The sequence below is a fragment of the Narcine bancroftii genome, chromosome 1, assembly GCF_036971445.1.
Source record: "Narcine bancroftii isolate sNarBan1 chromosome 1, sNarBan1.hap1, whole genome shotgun sequence".
In the NCBI taxonomy this organism is placed as follows: domain Eukaryota; kingdom Metazoa; phylum Chordata; class Chondrichthyes; order Torpediniformes; family Narcinidae; genus Narcine; species Narcine bancroftii.
Window position 1 is genome coordinate 85,613,140 of NC_091469.1, and position 22,326 is coordinate 85,635,465.

Consider the following 22,326-nt stretch of genomic DNA (forward strand, 5'->3'; position numbering starts at 1 on the left):
CGGAGAGAGGTGCTGAGCAAAGTGATCTCCCAATTTGTGACTGGTTTTTTTGATGTAGAGAAGGCCAGGATGAAGAGCTGGTTGATGTCACTCACTGTTGGAATAACTCTCTTAAAATCACTGTCTTATCATCACTGTTGGTAAGAGTCACCCTGGTCAGAAGCTTTATCTGTAAGCTTGAGGGGGGCGGTAATTTTCTACAATGTTATTGTTCATCTTTCAGACAGCATCATGGTGGGGTAGGAACCTGCAGAAGCAACGATGGTTAAATGTTTTCAAAGTATGTGACTGAAAATAAAGTAAAATGCTTTAATGTTTATATAATTCATGCAAATAAAGCTTGTTCAGTGTAACTGCAGTTTAGTATTTGTGGCTATTAAACTGTTTATTCTTAATGCAGGTGTATTAGTGAGCACTGGATACAGTAAATCAGTCCTGTGGTTGTACAAGTGAAGTATTACTTCACTTAAAAGGCCTTTTTGGGGCCCTGGACCGCGGTGAGGGAGGAGGTGTGGGCACAAGTGTTGCACCTCCTGCAGCCCCAGGAAATGGAACTTGGGGTGGGGTAATAGGTGAGGAGGGATAAGTGCATGAGGAAATCCCAACGGTAGCAGTCCCTGCAGGAAGCTGAGAGGGGATCCTGTAGTAAGTGCCGGAAATTCTAGCAGATGATATGTTGGATGTGGAGGGTGGTAGGTGAGGATGAAGGGGATTCTATGTTGGTTGCATCTGGGGGCAGAGGGGGCTAGGGCAGATGAGCAGGAAATGGAGGAGATGTGGTTGAGGACTGAGTTGATAGTGGTGGAAGGGAAGCCACGTTTGTGTAAGAAGGCAGACATTTCAGAAGATCTGGATGGGCCGCATACTGAGAGGCTGCGGCCCCTCTTTGAAGTTTATTTTATTATTATTATTATTATTTGTCCTGCGATACAGATAGCTGTCCCTCTGCATGCCATTCAAAGGCTGGCAAAAAGTTGCCATGCTTCAGTTCCACTGCAGATGGTGTGAGGTCGACAATCACAGACAATCCTCCCCCTCACTGGCTTCGACGAGCAGGTTGTATTTCGACCATGTGTTGCTGATCTTTGGGCATTTGGTGCAGATGGGGCGGGGGAGTGGCAGGTCAATCGAGGGACTTCACTCATTGGTTAGTTCCTGGATCTGGGCATGGTACCCATTCACAGGCCGAGGCAGTGGTCCTGGCTTTGGGTTCGTTCAAACCTGATTGCTCACCTCTTCCCAAGACGCATTCATATCTGGGTGACCTTGCAGAGGGAGTACCTGTTGTCTTTAGTATTGATGAGCACTGCACTCTGGGACAGAAAGGAGAACCTTTTAATTCAACTGATTTGCTGCTCATGTGGTCTTCTTTGGCTTGGCTTCGCGGACGAAGATTTATGGAGGGGGTAAAAAGTCCACGTCAGCTGCAGGCCCGTTTGTGGCTGACAAGTCCGATGCGGGACAGGCAGACACGGTTGCAGCGGTTGCAGGGGAAAATTGGTTGGTTGGGGTTGGGTGTTCGGTTTTTCCTCCTTTGCCTTTTGTCAGTGAGGTGGGCTCTGCGGTCTTCTTCAAAGGAGGTTGCTGCCCGCCAAACTGTGAGGTGCCAAGATGCACGGTTTGAGGCGTTATCAGCCCACTGGCGGTGGTCAATGTGGCAGGCACCAAGAGATTTCTTTAGGCAGTCCTTGTATCTTTTCTTTGGTGCACCTCTGTCACGGTGGCCAGTGGAGAGCTCGCCATATAACACGATCTTGGGAAGGCGATGGTCCTCCATTCTGGAGACGTGACCCATCCAGCGCAGCTGGATCTTCAGCAGCGTGGACTCGATGCTGTCGACCTCTGCCATCTCGAGTACTTCGACGTTAGGGATGAAAGCGCTCCAATGGATGTTGAGGATGGAGCGGAGACAACGCTGGTGGAAGAGTTCTAGGAGCCGTAGGTGGTGCCGGTAGAGGACCCATGATTCGGAGCCGAACAGGAGTGTGGGTATGACAACGGCTCTGTATATGCTTATCTTTGTGAGGTTTTTCAGTTGGTTGTTTTTCCAGACTCTTTTGTGTAGTCTTCCAAAGGCGCTATTTGCCTTGGCGAGTCTGTTGTCTATCTCATTGTCGATCCTTGCATCTGATGAAATGGTGCAGCCGAGATAGGTTATCTGGTTGACCGTTTTGAGTTTTGTGTGCCCGATGGAGATGTGGGGGGGCTGGTAGTCATGGTGGGGAGCTGGCTGATGGAGGACCTCAGTTTTCTTCAGGCAAAATCTTTGCTAGGATTCTACTAAATAGAATAATACCTAGTGTCGCCGAGAATATTCTCCCAGAATTACAGTGCGGCTTTCGCGCAAACAGAGGAACTACTGACATGGTCTTTGCCCTCAGACAGCTCCAAGAAAAGTGCAGAGAACAAAACAAAGGACTCTACATCACCTTTGTTGACCTCACCAAAGCCTTCGACACCGTGAGCAGGAAAGGGCTTTGGCAAATACTAGAGCGCATCGGATGTCCCCCAAAGTTCCTCAACATGATTATCCAACTGCACGAAAACCAACAAGGTCGGGTCAGATACAGCAATGAGCTCTCTGAACCCTTCTCCATTAACAATGGCGTGAAGCAAGGCTGTGTTCTCGCACCAACCCTCTTTTCAATCTTCTTCAGCATGATGCTGAACCAAGACATGAAAGACCCCAATAATGAAGACGCTGTTTACATCCGGTACCGCACGGATGGCAGTCTCTTCAATCTGAGGCGCCTGCAAGCTCACACCAAGACACAAGAGAAACTTGTCCGTGAACTACTCTTTGCAGACGATGCCGCTTTAGTTGCCCATTCAGAGCCAGCTCTTCAGCGCTTGACGTCCTGCTTTGCGGAAACTGCCAAAATGCTCATGTGGTAAGCTTATTGAAAAAGAACTAGAAAAACCACACACAAAATGGGAATCTAGATAAAGGCCAAAATATCCCAGGTGTGATGCAATGCAGAGCTCCCTTGACAATATCTTGTCTAAAAATCCCCAGACATTGGTAATGCACAGTTCCTGTATGAATGTTGCTCAGGCTAGCCTTGAGCCCATTTTCACTCTCTGGAGCAAGAGGACAGCCTGACTGAACTGCTCCCTCTGTTGTTTTCATGGTAAATTGCAGCAATATGGGGAACAACAAGAGTGTCATGGGAGTTTCAAGATTCTTTTATTGTCATGTAATAATACAGAACATGTAACATTACACAAAATTATCTTCTGCTTGCCGTAAGGCAGACAAATAATTGCCATTAGTGTCACCCAACGCCCCTTACAATATGAATGACAGAGAAGCAAAAGAGACCCCCTTCAGAGTCACCGAGTGTCCGTTGATTTGCCTCCACTCTCCCGCAACCTCTGCCACGACCCAAGCTACACTTCCAGAGACATAACATGATCTGGAAGCCTTCAGCGCCAGAGGCCCATCTTGCCCTCAGCACAATCTCGAATCCCAGGCCCAATACCTGGTTCTCATGAGCCAGTCTCCAGCAGCCGCAGCCCGTGAGATCCCTGACTTGTAAGCCTGTCAGGGGTCCTTCAGCCACTGAGCCCTTCGCTGCTCTGCTGATGTGGTCATCTTCCCTGAAGGGTCATTTCCCATGCTTCTCCTTAAAGGGGAGGGGGAAGGGGTGTTCTCCCCGTCGCTGATTCCCTGCGCTGGTCCGCTGCTCCCCCAGAGTCTGCAACCATGAACCAACTTTTTTTTAAAACTGGATAAAACTTGGGTGGGGGTGGGGGAGAGGTGAGGGAGTGAAGGACATTAAAAGATGGGTGAAATAATAGACACACACACACAATTAGGATTCCATTGTCTTTACTATTAACCTTGTCAGCTCCCTCTTAATATTTAGCCAGTTCCTTTTTGAATATCACTGTTGTGTTTACATCCCTGTTCATTCATGTTGAGCTCTCCTTTCTACTGAATTAAATTAGCATTATAGCACCACCCTTGACCCCTTCACTGCTTCTTTTGACAATATCCTTAAAACTATGTCAATTGTTTACCAGGCTGCCTTTGACTGGAATTAGTGGTGACCCATCAATTCCTCAGTGGGACAGAACTCTACTTTAAGATTCAGTTTATTGCCATTTAATTTAAATGGTGTCATATCACATGAAATTGCATCTGTCTGCCAAAAGGGAAAGCTGTCTACTTTCAGAGAAAGAGAGCAAAAAAAAATCCCCCCACAGCCAGAGTCCATTCCAAACCATCGGCAACCCAAGCTCCAGATCTGAACCTCCGACACTATATTTTAAAACAGAATTGCTGTTCCTTATTGGTAATAGACAATAGACAATAGGAGCTGGAGTAGGCTCTTCGGCCCGTCGAGCCAGCACCGCCATTTTACAGATCATGGCTGATCACTACCATCACTACCCCTTTCCAGCCTTATCCCCATAACCCTTAACTCCTTTGCCCACTAGAGTCTTATCTAACTCTCTTTTGAACATAATCAGCGAATCTGCCTCTACCACCCTCTGTGGCAGAGCATTCCACAGATTCACACTTCTCTGGGTAAAAAAATGTTTTCTCATCTCCGTCCTAAAGGGCCTACCCTGTATTTTTAAACTCTGCCCTCTAGTCCTCGTCTCCCCCATCATTGGGAACAAGTAATCCGACTTCACCCTGTCTATCCCCCTGATAATTTTGTATACCTCAATCATGTCCCCCCTCATCCTTCTAAACTCCATCGGATACAAGTCCAGTTTTTCTAGCCTTTCAGCATATGTCAACCACGCCGTCCCTGGAACTAACCTTGTAAATCTGCGCTGCACACCCTCTATAGCTAGTATGTCCTTCCTCAAAATTGGAGACCAGAACTGGACGCAATACTCCAGGTGGGGTCTCACCAGGGCCCTGTACAACTGCAGAAGGGCGTCTCTGTTCCTATACTCCAATCCCCTCTTTATGAAAGCCAACATGCCATTTGCCTTCTTCACAGCTTTCTGAACCTGCATGCTAGTCTTCAGTGACTGGTGAACAAGTACTCCCAGATCCATTTGCTCCTCCCCACTTCCTAGCTTGTCTCCATTTAAATAATACTCAGCTTTCCTATTATTGCCCCCAAAATGAATAACCTCACATTTGCTTACATTGAACGTCATCTTCCATTCAGCAGCCCACTCCCCCAACCTGTCCAAGTCCCTCTGCATTTTCCTGACATCCTCCTCACACCCCACACCGCCACCCAGTTTCGTGTCATCTGCAAATTTGCTCAAGCTATTAATAATCCCCTCATCCAAATCATTTACATAAATTACAAACAATGAGGACCCAATACCGATCCCTGCGGCATTCCACTCGTCACATCCTGCCATCCTGAAAAAAGACCCGGTTACCCCAACCCTTTGTTTCCTATTTCTTAACCAATTTCCTATCCATGTCAGCACCTTACCTCCAATACCATGCTCCCTGATCTTTCCCACTAGTCTCCCGTGCGGTACCTTATCAAAGGCCTTCTGGAAGTCCAAATACACCACATCCACTGGCTCTCCCAAGTCCACCCTCTTTGTCACATCCTCGAAAAATTCCAGAAGGTTAGTTAAGCATGACTTACCCTTAAGGAATCCATGCTGACTAGCCCTTATACTATTATTTCTGCCTAAGTGTTCTGCTATTACTCCTTTTATGATAGACTCCAATATCTTCCCCACCACCGACGTCAGGCTGACCGGTCTATAATTTCCCGTTTTCTCCCTCCCTCCCTTCTTAAAAATCGGCACCACATCAGCCACTCTCCAATCCTGAGGGACCTCCCCCGAATCTATGGAACTTTGGAAAATGCCGACCAGTGCTTCCACAATTTCCATAGCAACTTCTTTAATCACCCTGGGATGCAGCCCATCAGGCCCTGGGGATTTATCAGCCCTCAGTCCCAACAATTTACTCACAACCTCCTGTTTATGGATCCGGATATCCATTAGATCCCCTACTTCCCCAGGAAAGTTCCCCAAGTCTCTTGATACCGCATGACCACTACCCCCTAACTGACCATAACCTATATCCTCCTTGGTGAAGACAGTTGCAAAGTATTTGTTAAATTCCTCAGCCATCTCCTTGTTTCCGGTAATAATTTCACCCTTTTCCATTCTTAATTGACCAATTTTAGACCGAACCAATTTCTTTCTCTTCACATATTTAAAAAAGCTTTTGCTATCCTCCATTATATTATTTGCTAATTTCCTCTCATACTTCATTTTCCCCTCTCTTATGACTTTCTTAGTTACCCTCTGATGCTCTTTGAAGGTTTCCCAATCCTCTAACTTCCCACTCCGCTTCGCTATCCTATACTTACTCCCTTTGGATTTGATATTACACTTGATTTCATTAGTTAGCCACGGCTGCCATTTGCATCTCCTAGAGCCTTTCCTCCACTTTGGAATAAATTTGTCCTGAAACCTGTGAAAAATGTCCAAAAATACCAGCCATTTTTCCCCAGTTGTCCTCCCAGCTAGTGTATCTTTCCATTTTATTTTGGCTAGCTCCTCCCTCATAGCTGCATAATCCCCTTTATTTAACTGCAGTACAGATGCTTCCGACTTCCTTTCTTTTTCCCTTTCTAATTGCAGCTCAAAAGTAACCATACCATGGTCACTATTCCCTAATGGCTCCCCTACATCGTGGTCACTTATTAACTCTGCGTCACTGCACAGCACCAAGTCCAGAATCGACTTCCCCCTGGTAGGTTCCTCCACTAGCTGCTCCAAGAAAGTATCTCGTAGACATTCAATAAACTCAGTCTCTTGTGCTCCTGCCCCCGTCTGATTATCCCAGTCCACCTTCATGTTAAAGCCCCCCAAAACTACTGTATTGCTACCACTTTGACATGCCACTCTTAATTCCTGATTTATACTTCTACTGATATCTAAGCTACTTTTCGGAGGCCTGTAAATGACCCCCATTATGGTCCTCATGCCTTTACAATTTCTTAATTCTATCCAAACAGACTCTACCCCACCTGTTTCAATGTCTTTCCTTTCAAACGCCTGAATTTCATTTCTTACCAACAGAGCTACCCCACCTCCTCTTCCTAACTTTCTGTCTTTTCTATAGGACGTGTACCCGGGAACATTTATTTCCCAATCCTGCCCTTCCCGCAGCGTTTAAAGTGCACCGCTGGCCACCTGAAGGACACAGCTGCACAGAAGGTGGCTCTGAGCACACTCCAGCTCCTGCCCAGTGTCAGCTGTGATCAGCAGCTTTCAGCCAGTTGCATTTAGGTGGCTGGGGGAGCCACTGAGCTGAGCTAATTATCCCTCTCGGAGGAGGGTTACATAGCTCGCCTCAAGAGCGCCTGCTGCACATTCAGGTGGCCTCAAGACAGCCGCATATTGCTTAAACATGCGGCTTTACATGCGGGGCAATTGGCCACCTGAAAGTGCCTAATGACTGAGATTAGAGGGCACTCTTTCCTTCTCTGTGCTGCCAATTATTAATGAATACCCAAAAAAAAAATCACGTGTTCCTGTATCATCTTTTTCTCTCCTCATCCCCTGCCCCCCCACCCATGATCTGAATCGGGTTCCTACATTACTTTGACCGTTTTCTGGTTGTTGTAAATAATTAAAGTAATAATTCTGCATAAATTTCACCAATGGTGTTTTGTCTCCTGTTGTAAGCCTGTTTATTGCTGATAGTTGGGGCACACACTGGTGCTTTCTCTCACTTATGTATGAATAAGACCATTCCTGCCGTGAATTTAGATGATGCGCTCTGACTCTCTGCCAGTTCATTTGCACATCTCCGAAGCTCTTGTCCTTTCAAACTGCTAGTTCTTCATTCTCTGCAACTTGTTGCTCCAGAGTTTGATTTTTGGCCCTTGAGGTATATTTTGACTGTTAGAGTGACTTTAAGGCTGCATTATCTTTAAGATTATGACATGTCTGCGGGCAGCAACCTCCTTTGAAGAAGACCGCAGAGCCCACCTCACTGACAAAAGGCAAAGGAGGAAAAACCCAACACCCAACCAACCAATTTTCCCCTGCAACCGCTGCAACCGTGTCTGCCTGTCCCGCATCGGACTTGTCAGCCACAAACGAGCCTGCAGCTGACGTGGACTTTTTACCCCCTCCATAAATCTTCGTCCGTGAAGCCAAGCCAAAGAAGAACATACATGACATCACATACAAGCCTGAGATTCTTTCTTCTTAGCAATCCAAAGGAAACTGTACTCAAGAAGATATGTTCACATGTAAACAAATAAAAAATTTAAACAAACTGTGCAATACAGAAAAAAAAATCAATGAAGTGCAAAAGTAAGAGTCCTTAAATGAGACCCTGATTGAGTTTGTTGTTGAGGAGTTTGATGGTGGAGGGGAGGCAGTTGTTCCTGAACCTGGTGATGTGAGTCTTGTGGCACCTGTACCTTTTTCTTGATGGCAGCAGAGAGAACAGAGCGTGTGCTGAGTGGTGTGAATCGTTGATGATTGCTGCTGCTCTCTAATGACAGCATTCCCTTTAGATGTTCTCGAGGGTGGGGAGAATTTTGCCTGTCATATCCACTACCTTTTAAGGGCTTTCCTCTGAGAGGTATTGGTGCCCCCATGCCAGTATACTTTCCACCACACATCTGTAGAAATTTGCCAGAGCCATAACCATATAACCATATAACCATTTACGGAGCTGAAACAGGCCATGTTGGCCTTTTGAGTCCGCACCGGTTCACTGATTTTGTGCGCCCTCTTCAGGCAATGGTCCCGATGGGTTTGGCCCTCGAATTCCAACTTCAGTGGCTGAATTCTTCCGTTATTCCACCTTGGCAAACTCCAAGAATCTCGTTTGCAAAACCTACAAATTGGGAAGATAAAGAGGTCCACGAGCTCCTTACCCTCCAAGCTTGAAGACTCAGCACAGTTGTTTTAATTCAATACCGATGTCATACCAAACCTCCACAAACTCCTGAGGGTGGTGGCAGGGACGAGGGTCCAGAATATTGAATACTTCCCTCTCCCTTTAAACTCACCAGACTTAGTGGAAAGCTTGTTTTACTTCCATGCATCTCTCTAAAATGACAAATTAAAAATACCTTTCCGTAATATGAGAAGTAACTCCCAGTGAAAATTTACCAGGATGTTGTCTGGATTGATGAATGTCTCTTCTGAGGCAAGGTAAACAGAGCTAGGGCTTTACTCTTTGAAATGAAGGAAGATGAGAAGTGCATTACTAAGGGTCAACAAGATTATGAGAGCCTTAGATAAGGTGGACACCAACATGGAGTCCCATCAACACCAATGCAGAACACCTACAGCACCAACAACACCCTAGGAACACCAACGTGGAACCAACTACATGGAACCAACATGGGACCCTAACAACACCAACGCACAATACCAACACAAACCCCAACACACCAATGAAGGACATAAAAGTGGAACTACAATGGAGAATGCCAACTCAGAATACCAACACAGAACCCCTACAATACCAATGCAAGACATCAATGTGGAACTCCAATGCAGGGCACCAACAGGCAACACTAAAACAAAACACCAACATGGAACCCCTACAACATCAATGCGGAGCATCAACATGGAACACCAAAACAGAATGCCAATGTGGAACACCAATTTGGAATACCAATAATACCAACACGGAACACCAATACAAAATACCAAAAATATCAACGCACAACACAAATATGGAACCTACAACAACACCAACATGGAACGCCAACAACACCAATGTGGAACATCAACACGCAGCCAACATGGAACCAACATAGAACAGCAATATGGGACCCAACAACATTAACACAGAACACCAACAACACCAATGTGGAACACCCACACAAAATACCAAAAATACTAACATGGAACACCAAAACGGAACATCGACACAAAATACCAACACGGATTCCCAACAACACCAATGTGGAACACCAATGTCGAGGGCAGCAACACCACCTGCTTGGTCAAGTTTTTTTATGTCAAATTGGAAGGAGCAAAGAAATTTTATGAATTTGTGTTTCTCCACACTCTTCAATGCCTCTTCAATGTCATCAAAGATCAAAGCTATTTGAAAATGAACACCCACCAGCAATTTTACTCATTAACAAAAATAGTGTATGGGTTTAAATCCTTAAGTAAAATATTCCAAGTAAGAATATGTAAGATGCTGCAGGGGACCAGCGTGGGTAATGCAATGGGCATGACATCTATTTGTAATTGCCATGTCGGAAGAAAGCCCAAGGCAACCAAGGAAGTGTTTGGAAAAGTACATCAACGTCATGTGAAGTTTCAATAAAAGCAAGTGTGCTTTCATGCGAGAAAAAATAATATATTTAGTTTTGAAAGGAGAAGAAAACTGGATGCAGCCGTTTAACTAGAAAGGAGATTATTATCAGAACCAAAAGATAGAAAACCACCACCAAGCTCCAATCATTTTGAGATGGGATTCCACATGAAAGGACTGCATGCAGTAGAGAATTAACCCCTTGATCCAGCCTCAGCAACAATAGGTTGTCCTGCCTTAATTTCAAAGGTCGTTTTGCAGAGAAGCCAAGGGAGAGATTTGGAGAGTGGGTCAAATGAGGCTGGCTGTGTGGGACACTGAAAGCCATTCACACAGGACAGCAGCAGAGCAAGTGCAAGATATGGCACACTTTCTGATCAGATTAAGCTGTCATTTAACATGTGTTTAGAAGATGCAATTGCCACGTGTGACACAGCTTCTAATGTGAGTTTTTAAAAATGTAGACCTACAGCATGGTAACACACCCTTCCGGCCCATGAGCCCGAGACACACCAAATATCCCAATTAATCCAACCCCCGTATGTCTTTGGAGCATGGGAGGAAATTAGAGCACCTGGAGGAAATCCACACAGTCACAGGGAGAATGTACAAACTGCTGACAGACAGTGTCTCTTTCAAAGCTGGGTTGCTGGTGCTATAACAAACTGCTATGCTAACCCATGCCACCCAAAGTTTGTTAATGTCTCCCATGTTTAGTAAGCTGAACTGAGAATGCAGCTCCCTGTTGATCCAAATACTTCCAGTGGAATATCGGAAACATCAGCGTTTTGCTGACCATTACCTATTTTAGGTTGCCGTGTGCAGTTGAGCATGTGAAAAGTTGTGAGCTTGGGTCTATCCCTGGGTTTGTGTGGCTGCAAGAGGTATATCTGCCTGGAGTTAGGAGTCTGGCAGTGTTCAAACATTGTCAGAGAAAAGTTCAAGTTGTGAATGACAAGTTCAAGTTTGATTCTGAAATTTGATAGCAGGAAAGAAACTGTCCTTGAACAGGCTAGTGCAGGATCTTAAACTCAAGAATCCTCCTGACAGGAGGGGCTGATGGGGGTGAAGAGAGTTAGGGAGGGATGAGTCTTTTAATCTGTTGGCTGCTTTACTGAGGCGGGAGGGGAGGGGGATATGTGTGATGACCTGAGCCATGTTCACATCCCTCTGCTGTTACTGGTGGAGTGGTTCCTGAATCTCTCAGAGATGCACCTTGCCAGCATACTTACAACTGTCCCAGTTGTTATGGTACGCAGGTGACAAGGCAAATTTCCTCAGGCTTCGGAGTAAGGTGAGGTGGTTGTGCACTTTTCTGGTCATTGCCTCAATCTAGATGGACCAGCACAGATCACTGGAGATGTTTACCCTTAAGAACCACGGCACACTTAGCGTAGGTTAGCGCAAGATTAGCGTAGCGGTCGCGCAATGCAGTTACAGAACCAGAGACCTGGGCTTAAATCTGGTGCTGTTGTAAGAAGTTTTTACATTCTCCCCACGTCTGCGTGGGTTTCCTCCAGGTGCTCTGGTTTCTTTCCACCCTTCAAAAATGAACGGGAGTTGTTGGTAAATTGGGTGTAATTGAGTGGCACAGGCTCACGAGCTGAAAGGGCCCGTTACTGTGCTGTATGTTTAAAAAATATCTCCATGCCAGCGCCAGACTGGGAAGTGATCTCTACTGCTCCTCTAGAAATATGTAACCAGCTCTTTGCTATCACAGACTTTGACTGAGAGATTGTTGTCCTGGCTCAAAGCTATGTGTTTCTCCATCTCTCTTCTTGCTTTGTTGTTGTTAGCAATCCTGCCTATAGTGGTGGAATTAGTCCTGACCATAGAGAGCATTTCAAAGCACCTATTCATTGATCTGACTGAGATTGCGGCTGCAATTGCTGTCTTGTTTCATGCTAAGAATGAGATGCCGTCCACAGAGGAACAGTCCTGCCACCATTCACTATGAAAGTTCATTATTGTCCATGCCAATATAATGTAAAGTGGTGTGAATGACCAGAAAGATTGAACTGTGGTTGGGGATGTGGGTTGGCTATCCTCAGTTACTGGTCGGAGTTTAATGTTAAAATCCATGATTGGGAATAATTAATAGAGATGTTTCTCAAAACTTTATTTATTAATTTTAACATATGAAGAAAGTAAGTAATTCACGTACAGAAAAAATACAAAATAAAGTAATACAAGTACAAAGTAACATAGTTAATACAATACCAATCTCGGCATCTCCCCTTAACAACTAAAAACTAAGACAAAAAAAAAACTATTTTTAACCCCTAAAACCCCCCATCCCCACCCCATGATAAAGAGTGAAGAATTAATACTATTAGTATAATAATAAAAAAATAAAAAATATATATCTTTAAAAAAAGATCGATATATAAAAAAAACAAAAAAAATTAAGTATTAATTATCAATCCAAAAATTTTTTATTATATAAGAATATATATGAAAAAACAAAAACAAAAAGAACTTAAACGAAAAAAAAACAACTAATAATAAAAAAACTAAAAAAAAGAAAAAAAGAAAGAAAAAAAGAAAACATATATATATATATAAAATATATAATTAAAAAGTTTTTTTTTAAGAAAAAAATGATTAATTCAAACTTATTTAAATTGTATATAATCAATAAATGGGGTCGACTTTAACTCATAAAAAGACATCTTATCTTGTATAGAAAAATATATTCTTTCCATAACCAAACAAAACTTCATCTCTGAATACCACCTATCTAAAGACAATACATTTCTATTCTTCCAAGTAATCGCTATGCATTTCTTGGCCACTGCCAGCGCTAAGTAAATAAAAGAGATCTGGTAATTATCTAATTCTAAATCAATCAACGGTTGCATATTCCCTAATAAAAATATATCAGGGTCTAATACAATATGAAGATTATATAGATTATTAAATACAGATTGAATACCTTATTAATGGAGATGTTGAACAAAATAAGATTCTCTGATTTTTTAATTGTTATTAATACTGGCAATGGAAAATTTTTTGTTCAAATTTGACCAATAAAAAATGTTAAATTTGGCGGTAGGGCCCTGAAGTTGTAAATTGATGAAGGATCATGTGATTAAACTTTAAGGATGTCATCCAATAAGAGTTACCATCTGCCCAGGCCTCGGGATTTTTACTGTTTCCTGTCAGGAGCAACTTTAAGGGTCCTGCCAGTCGGAAAGGGAGGGAATGATCCAGTTTGCAGCACTCAGTCTAACAGCTCTCTCTCTTTCTGCCTCAGGTTATCTCAGCCATCTCCAGAATCTCTCATCACACTATTGTTCAGAGCAAAGGCATCAGGTAAATACCCAATGTATTGAGTTACTTCTGTCAGAATTATCTGCATGTTCACAATACAATTTCAGGTCTCCATGTGTGGGAGACAGCACAGCAGATGTTACTGTGTATATTTATCCATGTGCCTTTCTAGGGAAAGGGACCTTTATATTTTTGTGTGGGTGGGGGCAGTCTGTTTATCACTTTGGGAATATTGATGCAGACTTCCAATTAGTTGCAGGTACGTGGAGTCATAGAGTCACACCACAGAATCTTCACCCCACCCACAGTCATGGTGACCATCTATGCTAATCCCATTTTCCTCCACTTAGCCTGTAGTCTTGTGGAAAGCCATAGGAGCAGAATTAGGCCATTCATCCCATCAAGTCTGCTCTGCGATTGGAATCATGGGTGATGTATTTTTCCTCTGCCTTCTCCCCATGACCTTTGATATCCTCTGCTTTAAATATACCCATGTCTTGGACTCCACAGCTGACTGTGGCAACAAATTTCACAGATTCTCCACCCTCTGGCTGAAGAAACCTCATCTCTGTTAAAAAGGGACATCCTTGTATTATCCTTGTATTATCCTTCCCTCTCCCGGGAAGTTCTCACTGCCACCAATGTCACAGTCTTTACTTTTCCACTTGCAGGTATTGCCTTACACCAGCATTCTCCAGCTTCATCTTGCATTCTCCTGGTTCATCTTGCTCCATTCAGCCCCCATGTCTCTCCTTTTATCCACTCCTTCTCCCTGTCTGTTTGTTTTCCTTCACTCCTCCCTGGTTCACTATGCTGCTCTGACTGCTCGTGGCCTCTCTCCATGATCAGTCACAATCAACAGTTTCAACCCCAAAATATTGAAAATGCCTTTTTCTCCCATTGATCTTGCTTATTAGTCCACTGAGTTCTCCCAGCAGATTGTTAGTTGCTTCAGATCCCTGCATCTGAAGTTTCTTGTGGCACTTTATATACCTTCATGATTTAAGTGCTTATTGAAATACTTAAATGTTGTGAGAGTTTCTGCTTCCACCACTCTTACAAGCAGCTTGTCCTAGATTTCAACTCCCTCTGGGTGGAAAAAATTTCTCCTTCAGATCCCTTCTGAATGTCCTACCCTTAACCTTTTGGTTTTACACAGCTCTGCTCTGGGAAACATTTATTTCTCATACTAGGCTGAGGCAGTGGTGACGAAGGAGAATCCAATGTTGGCATTAATTTCTAGTGGAACAGATTCTATAAATCACTGGTGAGACCTCACTTGGAGTACTATGTACAGTTTTGGGTGCTGTTTTTGAGAAATGACATGTTGGTGTTGGAAAGGGTTCAGAGAAGATTTAGTAGCACGATTCCAGGAATAAGAGGATTAGCATTTGTCAGTCCTTGGACTGTATTCATTGAAGTACAGGAGGATGGGGGTGTGGGGGAACCTGGTGGAGGCATTTCAAATGCTGAAAGGCCTGGATGGAGTAGAGTTTGAAAGGATGTTTCTCATGGTAGGGGAGTCGAGACAAGAGGGTCCAATGTCAGGATAAAAGGATTTAAAACAGATGTGTAAAGATTTCTTTAGTCAGTGGGTCATGAGTCAGTGTGAATTTCTTGCCACAGGTGGCTATGGAAGTGAGGTCTATGGGTGTATTTAAGGTAAGAGATTGACAGGTTTTTGATTAGTCAGGACATCGAAGATTATGAGGAGAACACTGGGGAGTGGGAGGATGGATCAGCTCATGATTAGAATGGCAGAGCAGACTTGATGGGTCAGTTGGCCTACTTCTGCTCCTACATCTTGTGATCTTACCCTATTTCTCCAACTGATAATTGACCTCCCCAAAAAGAATTCAACCCATCAATCACCTGTGACATTTCTTTGCTATGTTTAGCTTCTGCAAAATGTAGCAGGTTAGAGAGGGAGTAAACACATAGTACTGGCTGCTAGATTAAAATATGTGGGGTATTGCCAATAATTTTCCTGGAAAAAAACTCACAGGCACATTTAGGTCAATTGGTGGTGGTGAAAGAAACTGTCTGATGTTATGAGATCTGCCTCTTTAAGGAGCAAGTATTGCATCTCATTGCATTTCACCCTGAGAATGACCTGAACACTCTTGTGGTAGGACCACAAATGGGAGTTGTGTGCATGGAATGAAGGAAGTGGTAGAGGTCCTTTTACTCTAATAGACATGATTCATACTCAAGGATAGACTTACTTTTACTATCTGCACATTTATAGGATAGAATCATGGAAATTTGATGGGTCAGTTGGTCTACTTCTGCTCCTACATCTTGTGATTTTACCCTATTTCTCCAACTGATAATTGGAGTACAAGGCGATGGTCCTGTCAGACCATTCACCTCTATTGTTAGCAATTGCAATGCCTGATAAGCAGGATATGGTAGATAGGTGGCTTTTCAATCCAATGTTGTTGAGAAGATTTGAATTTTGTGATTTTATTAGGAGACATATTGGAATTTTTGTGAAACCAACTGTCATTCTATTGCCAATAAATTTATTATATGGGATACCTTAAAAACTTATTTAAGGGATCAAATAACTAGTTATACTTCAAAAATTAAAATAAAATACAATAGAGGTAAACAAATTTGAAAAAGAAATATTATTTGGAGAAGGACCTACAATTGAGAAGCTCGGAACAAAAGTGAAGAGTAATTATTAGCAAAAAAACTCGAGTATAATACGTTACAAACTTATAAGATAGAAAAAACAATAATGAGGAGAAGACAAAGATATCACAAGCTTGGGGAAAGAGCTCATAAGCTCCTATCTTGGCAACTGAAAACAGAACAGGTTTCGCATCCAATTAATGCAATTGAAACAGAAACCAATAGGATCTCTTATAAACTACAGGAAATCAATGAGACCTTTAAATCATTTTATTCTAAATTATATAAATCAGAATCATAAGGAAATGTTAATAAAATATATGACTATTTGTCACAATTGGCTTTGCCTAATTTAGATTTGACTGAACAGATGGAATTGAATGCACCCTTTACTCAATTGGAAATAAAGGAGGCATTGATTTCATTACAAACTAATAGGTCCCCTGGTGAAGTTGGCTTTCCACCGGAATTTTACAAATAATTTAAGAATTTATTAATGCCTCTTTTTATGGAGGTATTGAATCAGGCAGTTGGATTGCATATTTTGCTGGGATCTTTCTCAACAGCAATAATAATGATAATTCCTAAGAAAGACAGGGATCAATTGAAACCATCATCATATAGCCAGATTTCTTTGTTAAATATGGACTATAAAATACTAGCCAAGCTTTGGCAAATAGGTTGGCAACATTTTTGCCTAAATTGATAAACAAGGACCAAATAGAATTTATAAAGAAAAGGTGCAGCAGATAACATAATAAGGCTGCTTAGTGTAATTCATTTGGCCCAGAAAAGAGGTGAATCCAGTGTGACAGTTGCTCTGGATGTGGAATGGGAGTTGGACTTTTTATTTAAAGTATTGGAGAAATTTGGATTAGGTCAAAATTTTATAAATTGGATCTGACCTTTGTATAATGAACCCAAGGCTAAAGTTGTGTCCAATGGTCAAATATCTCCGACAAGGATGTCCACTATCCCCGGCTCTCTTTGTATTGCTCATAGAATCTCTGACGGAAACTGTTCGTTGGAATCCAAACATTAAAGGGTTCAGAGTAGAGCAAGATGAACATAAGATTAGTCTTTTTGCAGGTTATGTATCAATATATCTAACAGAGCCTGTAATGTCTGTTCAAAGACTACACTTCCTATTGGAAGATAATGGGAGAGTCTCTGGGTGAAAAATAAATTGGAATAAAAGTGAGATTATATCTTTAATGGATGTGGACTATACGAATAGTAAAAGAAATATACAATTTAGATGGCCAATAAATGGGATTAAATACTTGGGGATTATACTTGTATAAACTGAACTACCTCCCCTGACTTAAGAAAGTTGAAGCTATAAATAAATGGTCTTCTAATACAATCAGAAGAGTGAACTGTATCAAAATGAATATATTGCCACACTTAAAATACCTTTTCCAGACTTTTTCAATACCATTACCGCAGAAATTCTTTCAAAACTTGAATTAGTTAATCAGGAAGTTTCTTTGGAAAGGTAAGCCAGCCAGAATCTCCATCGAAAAACAGTTAACAACTGTTGGGAGGTTAACAACTCCCAAATTTCAAATATTACTATTGGGTGGTCCAGATGAAATTTGTTCCTTCCCTCTTTGATGGAAGAGACAAACCTTCATGGGTGGAGGTTGAACTGCAGAAAGTCGGAGAGAGAGTAGCAGAAGATTTTAGATCCAAAAGGGATACTAAATCCATTTCTGCTGTTAAAGGAGGCACCATTGATAAAGTATATTTTGAATATTTGGCACAAATTGAACAATCTAATTGGATCAAGAAAAAAAAACTCCAAAAACACCCTTGATTCAAAATACAATAATTCCCTTAACAATGGATAATTAAAATTTACATGCCTGGTCCTGTAAAGGGATCAGATATGTAGAAGATTGTTATGTGGAAGGGCAATTAATCTCATTTGAACACTTAAAAAATAACTACAATGTTCATAATAATGCAATATTCAGCTACTTTCAATTAAGAGCTTTCTCCAGACAAATTAGGACCGACCATAATTCTATCAGAGCGCAGTGAAATCAGGCACTCCTAATCGGGAGTTTTATAAATCAAAACAAAGATGGGAATCAGACTTAAATATCAGTATGAATGATAAAACCTGGCCCAATTTGTGTCATGATTGTAAGATATAGACTGGTGTAATATAACTTCTTGAATCAGTTATATCTTACCCCGCAGAAGTTGCATAAATTAAATTCTAATATGCCCGATATGTGTTTTAGATGCAAGGAAGGAGCAGGTTTTTTACATTCCACTTGGTCATTCTCTAAACTGAAATCCTTTTGGGAAAATTTAAGAATTTTATTAAATCAGATTATTGGGAAGTAATTGCCACAAAGTCTAGCATTGTTTCTCCTAGAAAATTTTGTGGACATAAGACCTAAAATGAAGCTGTCTAAGTACCAATTAGAATTTCTTAAAATTGCATTGGCAGTGGCCAGGAAATGTATTGGGGTTACCTGGAAGTCTGATTCCCTTCTGGACATAGCCCGATGGAATGTGGAAATGCACAGTCGTGTTCTTCTGAAGAAAATTACTTACAATTTAAGGAAGAACTATAATATGTTTTTGAAGGTATGGCAGCCATATTTGCACAATGTAGAGTTGAATACCATTAATACTTAAGACACTTATTCTATTTTTAAAATTTCTATCTTTTTATCCCCCATATTTGAGATCCAGGTAAAAAACAGAGTTGGATTTTCTAAATTGGATTCCAGATCCTGACAGTCCCTCTTTCTTTTTCTTGTATTACTTTCTTTCTTTTTCTTCATTCTATTTTCTTATTCACTTTTTCTTTCTATTTCTTTCTTTTTCTTATCAAGGGGTTTTTGTTTGGGGGAAAGAGGGATGGGGTTGTTTTGTTTTTGAAATTTAGACAACCTCTATCAATGATTCCTTTTCATTTATTTTATGTATTTGTGATGGTTAATTCTTGATACTTGTTGGACCCCAAAATTAAAATAAAATTTTCAAAAAAAAAAGGAAGTGGTAGAAGGAGGTTCATTTACAACATTTAAAAAATATTTGGATGGGTGCACCAGTATGAATGGGTCAATGGATATGGACCAAGCACAGGCAGATGGGAGTAGCTCAAATGGGCAGTATCACACTGAACCATCCATCCAAAGTTAGTGCTCAAACCTACTGAGACTTCAACGTCAAGCCTCCTCTCTGTGTGAGAGTGTCTACAAGCTAATGGGGATGTCAAATTGTGTGCCTCATGCATGCCTGTAGCGATGTATAAGGGTATTAAAGGTTACGGAGAGAAGGCGGGAACGGGGTATTGAACTTTAAGATCAGCCAGGATCTCGTTGAATGGCGGAGCAGGCTCGAAGGGTCGAATGACCTACTCCTGCTCCTATCTTCTATGTTTCTATGTTTCTACTTAGTACAATCCACATGTTTATATCACACAGTGTGCAGGGATATCACACAATGTTCAGAGTGTGTGGAGATTCATGGCATGCAATATATAAGATGAGGTGGTTTTCTCAGTTACAGTATTTTCTACATGGATAATATATTTTAGAGCGGGTGTGAATAGATTTCAGAAATTTTGCACTCTCCAGTATGTAACAGGGTATTTCAAAAGTCAGTTTAGATTTATGAAAGCAAAATTTGATTTAACAGATGTAATAGTTGTTTAGATGATGTAATCGCTTGTTTAGATCTTGGAGATTTATGGAGAACAAAAGCATTTGGTCAGGTGCCACAAATTTAGTTGCTGCACCAAATAAAGGTCACAGCTTTGAGGCTGTATATGAATATGGATAAAGCATGAAAGGAAACAAATAAACATGGTATTTTCAACTTGGCAGACTGTGACTAATGAACTACTGTGTGAATTAGTGCCTGAGCATCAGCCATTTACAATCTATATGAAAGAATTGGATGAAGGGACTAAATGTAAAGTGCCCATTTCATTGATACTACAGTCAGATGGCCGTGAGAAGGAATATACAGCCAACAAAGAGGAACATTAAGATTAAGTGATTGGCTAAGATACGTGGTTCTATACTTAGATTGCTACAAGCATGCACGAGGCACACAATTTGATACTTCTTGTATGTATCATCTTCTTAACGAATTTTAACCTTAAATGTTCAGGTTATTTGCTTTGTTATTGCTGCTGTTCATCACTTGTTCCTGAGTAATCTTTAGTGCTGCAATGTGTGCAAAGGTAGCTGCTTGGACTGACCTGGGTTCCAAAATTCCTTTCACACATGCGATTGAAGTGCAGGGATGTTGCAGCATCAGTGGTTCTTCATTTTTTGAGGATCTCCTTTTCCTCTATTTGCTTCCTCTATTCCTTCTTCTTCCTGTGAACGAAAACTGCTCTTTATGTGGGAACGACACACAAATGTTTGTTGTTCCGTGTGGTACGAGACAAAGGTGAAACTCTTCCTGGATGTTCCATGAATCTTTTTTCTGTCCATCAGATGATTGTTTGCCTCAGTCAGCTCCCCATAAAATAACTGCTTTTCTGCTGTCATCTGACACGCTTGTAAAAAGCTCTGTCCACCCGATCTATGATTCTTTCAACAGTGTGCAGGCAGGGCAGAATCTTTCTCAATATGTTGTTGCTCAGAGAGCTTCATTACCCTTATCACTGATTATGAACATTGAGAAAATTAAGAGAGCTGAATACCTTGCAGTATGGTTGAGCTTTCAGGGAATTTGTGAGGAAATTGATCCAGCATGAAGAATACTCTACAAAGATCTTGTGCTCATGGCAGTTATCATTCATGTGTATATGTGCCTTCCGAACTGGAAGATTGTATTCTGTCAACGTTTGGTACAGGAATCTGGTGTCATGCAGTGTTGTGTGGACAGGGATACTGAACCGCGTGTAAGATGCACAGGGGCACATTCGTGCAGTGATGTGGTCCATTGTACAAAGAAAGTATCATTTGCATGGTAATTCCATTGCATAATAATATGTGTACAGTATAGGAAAAAAATTTCAGGTCTGCGGAGCGCATATTTTTGCAAGGTTATTAAGTTCTGATTATTGAAGCTGTGTTTTGTATTTTTCCCTCATTGGTTTCATTTGGAGGGAATATTCGCTGGACTTTAGACGTCTCTGCTGAAGGTAGAGTTTGTTCTGTGAATTGTGTTGGTCATGGAGCCCAAGGTTCACTTAGTGTGTCTGCTTTGCATTTTCCAGGCCTTTCCCCTCAGAGGAGACAGCAGTGGATGATGATGATGTTTACCGCAGCTTGGAGGAGCTGGCCGAGTGAGTCTCAACAATTCATTCATTTACATTTACGTTTATTTATTGTTTTACTGGTCCTGTTGGCATCACACAGGACTGACACGGGGGTTTCATGGGTGATTGGAGAGGTATTAGACATTTGGCATTATAAAGAGTACACAGATTAGATTGACTGGGCTCTTGAGAGAGAATAATGAAAATGTATATTAAGTCAGGCAGAAATGGTAGTCCTTTTTTTATCAATTGGCAGTTCAAATGGTTTAACTTGGCAAAATATAAAGATTGGTCCAGCACATTTGTTGCAGATATTTGAGAGTAGGATGGAACCGAAATGCTCAATTGAGAAAAAGTGCTCATTGAACACATGCCACACTGAGAACCCATACCTGGATTGAAAGTACCTTGATTGAATAATTGGCTGAATGATGGGGGGGGTGGGGGGTAGAGGGGAACACAGTGTGGCGGTTAGTGCAATGTTGTTACAGTGCCAGCAGCTGGGGTTCGAATCTGGTGCTGTCTGTATGGAGTTTATATGTTCTCCCCAATTCCGCATGGTTTTCCTCTGGATGTTCTGGTTTCCTCCCACCATTCAAAGCATACCGTGGCTGTAGGTCAATTGGGTGTGATTGGGCAGCATGAGCTCATGGGCCAAAAGGGCTTGTTACCGGGCTGTATGTTTAAACTATAAATACAGGTATGAATTCTTTAATTTGAAAACCTTGGGACCAGACATCTTTCGGAGTTTGGAATTTTTTGAATAATAAAATAATAATAACGGCAGTACTTTAAGTAATTGCGCTGATTTCAGATTTGTGCAAAACAATTACACATTCCGACTAGAAGGGTCTCCGGACGGGGTGGGTGAGGTTGTGGTGATGCTGGACGTCGGTGGGTGGGGGGGGGGGGGCTGCAGCGG

General features: G+C 41.9%; 1 protein-coding gene across 7 annotated transcripts in view; it reads left to right on the forward strand.

The window, feature by feature from the left end:
- The window catches only part of vav2 (vav 2 guanine nucleotide exchange factor), a 255,045-nt gene that overhangs the window by 144,192 nt on the left and 88,527 nt on the right, over positions 1–22,326 (forward strand). For all 7 annotated transcript variants that reach the window (XM_069932049.1, XM_069932061.1, XM_069932059.1 and 4 more), the window contains 2 exons: positions 13,506–13,564; positions 21,363–21,431. In XM_069932049.1, the coding sequence (XP_069788150.1) occupies positions 13,506–13,564; positions 21,363–21,431 (128 nt within the window). The remainder of the gene's footprint in view (positions 1–13,505; positions 13,565–21,362; positions 21,432–22,326) is intronic.